Raw genomic sequence first — 6,707 nt, forward strand, 5'->3', positions numbered from 1 at the left:
CAAAACATATTCATCACCCAGTCTGTTGACCAGTGCTTTATGGCTCTCAAAGTTGATATGAATCCTTTCTCTCTGTCCTTGATGACACGTAACAGATGAACAGCTGCTTTCCTTTAACAGTCTTGTAACTTAAGCCTCTTGGTTGTTACTGTTATCTCAGCAGCGGTGGTCGCTTTTACTCCCATCTGCCTCTTTTTCTTCTTCATCTCCAGCATTAAGCTGAACCCTGAGGTCACTGGGGTGTCAAATGTCAGCCCAGGGATCACAAGTCAGAGGTCAGCAGGCCGCGCTGTTGTGGTAAGTATAGCTGTCTTCACCAGTGCTGTCCTGAAAATGTCTGAAATCCTCCCAAGTCGCTCACTTTATATGTCATTGGCATGAAGTTCCCGGTGGGCTGGTCTCAGGAGGCAAGACATGATGTAGAGAAGAAAAATGAACTAAAACTGTGAGTAGTATGAGGTCTGCTTCCTGTATAATAGGGCTTTGAAGTTGAGGGATTGTAAATAATCAACCTGTTATCTGAAGGAAAGCAGAAGTTGTTTCCTCTTTTACTCCAGATCAGGAGAGTCAAAGACCCCCTAGTGTGCGAGGATTCCTGCTTGAAAACAACCCAAACTGATTTCAGAGAACTGTTCATTGATCGACTCATCAAACTCTACTTTGATCAGGATCTGACACAGGAAGGATTTGTGTTTTTTATCTTAGTGTTAAGATTAGTCTGTTTCTTCTAAAGCTGCAACTCCACAGGGACCTGCACAGAACAAACAAACAAAGGATGTTTTATTGTGTTAATTATCATTAGAAACAAGTCCTCTGTTTTCTTGTGATAATGAGAATCATCAGCTATAGTCATATTTTTATCTGCGGATTAAATCCTAATAAAAACAATCTTGCCAGGACAACATCAGGGTTGTGAAGTGGGAACATTCTCCGATAGGTCCCATGACAACTCAGAATGGAGGACAGTGACCATCAGCACCTCAGAGCCACCCCCTACCCTCGTACTAGCACTTACAGCCCACCATACCCCAACATAAACATTTTTGTCTTACCTTTCCTACTATATGGTGCTTACAGCCCGTACATCGCCCCCGTCAACAGACTTGGGCTCTGTATTTGCGAGCTCCAGGTAATGACAGCGTTGGTGCCGAGGTCATAATAGTTTTGGATTTTTCATTAGTTTTTATTTTGATTTCGTTTTCATTTTCTGTGTTCAGTTTCAGTCTAGTTTTCATTAGTTTTTACTGCTGATTTGTTAGTTTATTTTAGTTTTTATTTTAAAAAAAATGCTTTGTTTTAGTTAAGTTTTTATTAGTTTTAGGGTTAGTTTTAGTTTTTTCGGATACATGTCAGGGCGGAGTGAACGTCATACATTTTAAAAAACTTTTTCAAAGAGTCTGCTCTTCACTTATCATTTTATTTATTTAAAGATTATGTTTGAATACCACTTCAGACAGAAAACAACCACAATGTGAAGTCTTAACCAATCAATTCAGACAATTTTACACCCCCCAGACTTATGTGTAGGTGCCAGTCAGTATGGTTGTGTCAAAGACTAAAACTAAGGATACTTTGTCTCTATTTTAGTTTTAGTTATTTAGTTATTTTTAGTTAACTATAATAATCTTGGTTGGTGCTACTATCACCCTACAAACAAAACACAGCTATTCCTGGTGCCAACATCACTAATGAAAAAAAAACATGAGAAAAGCAGACAATCACAGAGGAAATTCTTAAGAGAGTGCTTAGGAAAAGGATGGGAAGGTAGAGCCAAGGTGGGATGCCCTGATTGTGAAAGCACTCACCCTGTTGCTCTACCTCCCACTACTCCCAGATTCTCTTAACAGAAGAAAGTACTGAACAGAAAATGAAAAGATTTTCTCTTATCTTGAACTGACCCCCATCATTCCACATCTGTTCTTTCACAACCTGCCCCCACACTTACAGCTCTCAGAGTGATGAGAAAGCTGATTGAACCCATTACATCCCACTTCTACGACGCAAACCCAAACTTTCCCCACTTGGCATTGAGCTCTGGCCCAAAAATAAGTATATCTAAGCTTTTCAGATCGGAAGCATTTTTTTTCGAACTCAAGAGAGGATCATATTTCTTTTGAGTGGGTGTGGCTTCAGCTTATTCAACTGACACGCCCACACCAGCCTAGAGCAGATTTTACTGCCTCATTTTTCATGATTTTTAAGGCTTGATTTTAGAAACTTGTAGATGTTTTTTCATGACTGAAATTTGGTCTGTTGGTTGGTAACACAATGGTCTGTCATACAACAAACCTAAAAATAATGACTTTTTAAATCACTTTATAGGGACTTTAAACAACAGGGATGGGATGTAATGCTTGTCCAAAAACTGGACAGCTGCTAAGACTTTTTTTCTTACAGTATTTTAGCCCTCATTGCTGTATTTCATTTAAATGATATATCGTCCTTATTTACGGGAGTGTACAGCATGGGAAACATTATATATCCTTGTTTTTGTTTTGGTTTTTTTTGTATTTTTTTCCATTTTCAAGTATAATTTTTCATTTTGCCTTCTGTTCTGAGTATTGGTTTCATGACCAAGACGTCGCAATACCACCTCCCTGCCGTTAGGAGTCGCCAGAGTTTTATCTACACAGTTGTCCCCCTCTGTGTTTCTGTTCCTGGTCAACAGCACGGGAAGTTTTATAACAGCAGGGTTATATAGAAAGTCTTACCATGTAAATTTAGATTTACCTTTAGCTTTACAGAAGAAAAAAAAATGGTTAATCTCGGTCTCACCAAAGTGGACGATGCAGTGGCTGCAAAACATCCGGTGAGGTGTCAGTTTGTTGTCGTTTTTCTCTTGCATGTGCACTCCTGATGATTTCTGGAGGACAAATGAATTGCAGAGGCTACTGCAGATATCAAAGTCTCTGCAAAGTCTTTAGTTGGATGCAGTAGTTTTAACAGCATCAGTAAAACTGTTCAAGGTTGTGAAACGTGTCAGTATAGACATATAATTCAGTGTTTCAACTACAATTATTTGGGGTTTGTTCTCCAATACAACGTAATCTCCTTTCAAAATAAAAGCAAAAATATTCTGTATATGGAATTAATTTAGACAGATTGCACTTTTACAGTATCAGACCGTCAAATGTAAGAAAATATATATTTTCGATATTTTTTGTAATGAATGAATGAACGAATGCCAAAGCTTGAAAAAAAAAAAAACACATCCAGTTGGAAGCGATATCCTTCACACTGTTTAAATCGGACAAATATGTTGGTCTGTAATAATTTTCTTACAATTTTTGATCGTTTAAAACAATTTTTTTCATATTAATATGACCTTGCATTTTAAATAAACTGCCTGAAGAAGGCCTACTACTAAAATTTTAGTAGTACATGACTTCATTAATTCAATAAATACACTCATGGCCACTTTATTAGGTACACCTTGCTAGGACTTAGCTGGACCCCGTTTTGCCTTCAGAACTACCTGAATTACTTTTGGCATAGTTTCAACAAGCTGTTGGAAAAATTCTGCAGAGATTTTGGTCCATATTGACATGGTCATCATCATCAGCAGTTGCTGCAGATTTTCTGCACATCCATGATGCAAATCTCTCTTTCCACTACGTCCCAAAGGTGCTCTGTTGGATTGAGATCTGGTGACTGTAGAGGCCACTGGAGTACAGTGAGATCACTGACATGTTCAAGAAACCAGTTTAAGGGGATTTGAGCTTTGTGACATGGTGCATTATCCTGTTGGAAGTAGCCATCAGAAGATGGGAACACTGTGTTCACAAAGGGATGGACATGGTCAGCAACAATACTTAGGTAGGCTGCAGAGTTTAAACGATGCTCAGTTGGTACTAAGGGATCTGGGTAAGGGGTACTGTGTTATGCAATTGAACAGGTGTACCTAATAAAGTGGCCAGTGAGAGTATATTTTTGTAGGTTTGACGGTGTGCAAGAGTTTACATGTACAGTACTGGGAAAATGTACTCTACTTTCCCACTTCTTATTTATTTGCATATTTCTGTGACTTAAATGTTTCAGATAACCAAAAAGATGTTATTAGACAGAGATTACCCGAGTAAATACAAAATGCATTTTTAAAATGATGATTTCATTTCTGACAGGATAAAAGCCATCCAAATCTACCTGGCCATGTGTGAAAAAGTTATTCTGGTTTCATAATAACCCAAGTTTATGTTGTAATTTGTGTCTCTAATCACATTTTCAGGGTTTAAGTAGTTATGCAGCCTGTCAATCTCATGCTTTCATGAAAGGGACCGGCACTTTTGTACTTGGTAAGTGATGCATTTGCCTCAAGAGAGTACAGTTTATTGCCATCTTCATAATGGTTCATTAGAGCTTGACTGTCTGGCATTAAATGCACTACATTGCAAAATGTTTTACACATATCAAACAGTCCTTGTGTTCGCTGAACTACCAATTTATAGAAGCAAAAATGCCAATTTATGTATTATATTGTGTTATGTTTTGTTTGCCACAAGAGGGGGCTGTACTCCACCCAGCAAATGTTTCTTGTAACAGTAAATTAGTTTTTCATTACATGGTGCACACAGAACTTACCATATGACAATGATTGTGTCTAATCATAATAGCTGTGAAATAATACAAGCTCTGATGTGCATTATTTTTTCAATCATGGGACAATCTGCTTTGAGTTTCATTAAGATGGATTCTAAATTCACACACAACCTCAACTGAGATGTCCTTATTCAGTTAGAGGAGTTGGTAACATGGGATTTTCTGAGTTAGAGTTTTGACTTCATGGAGTATTCATCCTGACAAGGATCAAATTGAAGGTTAAAGTCTGAAACTTTGAATACATTTTTGGTTTCCTTCCCCTTTAATCACTGCTCCCTGTATTTTCCAAATGCCAACAACTGGATGCAAAAACCCAGAGATTCATCAGAACAACAGCACCACTATGTATTTGTTGAATAAAAATATAAATCTGATAGATCTAGAGAGAGCCACATATAAGTTGGGTGTTTAACACCGATACCAGATGTGATGTGTCCTGTGTTTCTCCTCCAGGTGTTGGCGTTTTATTTGCCGTTCAGAAAGCTCTCCAGAGGAAGCTCCCTTATCCTCTTCAGTGGAACGTTCTTATTTCAGTAGGTGAGGAGTGACTCATGGATCTAATGGGCATAAGACATCAACGATTATTTCAAGAGCCACCCATACTTCATCATCTTATTTCTCTCTCCTCTCTCAGTGGCATCATCAGTGGGAAGTTATGCAGTGACTCGCTGGGAAACGCAGAAATGCTCAGACCTCTGGATGCTAATAGAAACAGGAAAAGTGCCGGATAGATCGCCACCTGAGGGTGAGTGCATATTGTCTTGTGATAACTCAACTAAACTAAGCTTGACTATCACTGTTCTGTTCCCTGTGGATTTTTAGGAAATAACAAGAGCAAAGGTAAATTAAAACCCAACATTAAAGGAGGAGATAACAAGAAATGAGCATGCTGAGGGACTTGATCATCAAACTGAGGAAGGATTCATAATGAAAGTCAAGCTTCTCCAAAAAAATATAAACAATAGAGAAGTCGCTCTATCTTACAAAGCACGGATGCCCGATACTGGATATCCAATCTGCCTCTTTTTGTAAGTTGATTATAGCCAATACTGATATATAAATGTAGTCCAGTCCTCTTAAAACACTTTAAGGATGAACAAAGTTTACAGTTTAACGAATGAGGATGTATAACGAAAAGGACTCGAGCTGATGTTGTTCTGTTAGTCCTGCCTAAAACTTCACAAACTTATTTGCACATATGGCTGATATTTACTTTCCGAGCTCACTGTCTGTCAACGTTGGTCCACAGCTGCAACTTAAAGCTGTATCACGCAAAGAAGAAGCCACATGTGAACATGATTCAGAAACGCTGCCATCTACTCTCAGCCAAAGCCCCTATAAAAAGGAGTGAGACAAATTGGAAAACTGTTCTGTGGTCAGATGAATCAAAAATTGAAACTCTTGGTTGCTTTTGAACAAAAATATTGGAAATGTCCTTTTATGTGAAGTGGGTTCTTTCCAGTATTTTTGTTCAAATATTTCCAGATAAGCTCACTCTCACCAGAGAACTCTGTACTTTTTATTTCATATTCTGTTGAACCTGTTTGTACCAGTAAAAGCAGTTTGCATACTTACCATGTTTTTGTTTTTTTTTTAATCTTTGTCTGTGTTTTTCTTACAGTACCAAAACCAGAAGAACCAAAAGGACCTGGGAAGACAAAATATGGTGATGTGATGGAATAAATATAGTTTTAAAAAAAATTATGCATCTTCTGTTTATAAAACTTCTTTTTTGTACATGTCCCTCTGTTGGGTTATTGAGATAAGCTGTACTGGGTGTTGCATGCATATTTTTTTCATGTTACTCACCACATGAATGAAGTATGTTGTATTTTTTAAAGGGGAAGCTTTAGAATTTCATAACAGAATTACAGTGTGGATAAACAGATGAGTTTCCTTAATCAGAGGTCAGGCATTAGTTTGGCTTTTTAGAAGGAATCCGAGGTTAAGCTCATGATCCCCGTATTATGATGTGGATCGGTTTGTTTGACATGCAACTGAATTCCTGCTGAACTCCTAAAAGCAGCCACATTTTATGACCAGTTTTCAAGTGTATGACCTGAATTTAAACCTTCGTTAATTAATGTATGCTTAGGACCTCAGAGAGCAAA

General features: G+C 37.9%; 1 protein-coding gene across 1 annotated transcript; it reads left to right on the forward strand.

Moving 5' to 3' along the window:
* Nucleotides 1–2,644: 2,644 nt before the first annotated feature.
* Nucleotides 2,645–6,298, forward strand: tmem141 (transmembrane protein 141). Its single transcript, XM_041811382.1, has 5 exons — nucleotides 2,645–2,809; nucleotides 4,226–4,292; nucleotides 5,050–5,133; nucleotides 5,231–5,341; nucleotides 6,218–6,298. Exons 1-5 carry the CDS (start codon nucleotides 2,756–2,758, stop codon nucleotides 6,277–6,279), a joined length of 378 nt encoding a protein of 125 aa, XP_041667316.1. The 5' UTR covers nucleotides 2,645–2,755; the 3' UTR covers nucleotides 6,280–6,298.
* The last annotated feature ends 409 nt before the right edge of the window (nucleotides 6,299–6,707 follow it).

Source organism: Cheilinus undulatus, linkage group 17, assembly GCF_018320785.1.
Source record: "Cheilinus undulatus linkage group 17, ASM1832078v1, whole genome shotgun sequence".
NCBI lineage: Eukaryota > Metazoa > Chordata > Actinopteri > Labriformes > Labridae > Cheilinus > Cheilinus undulatus.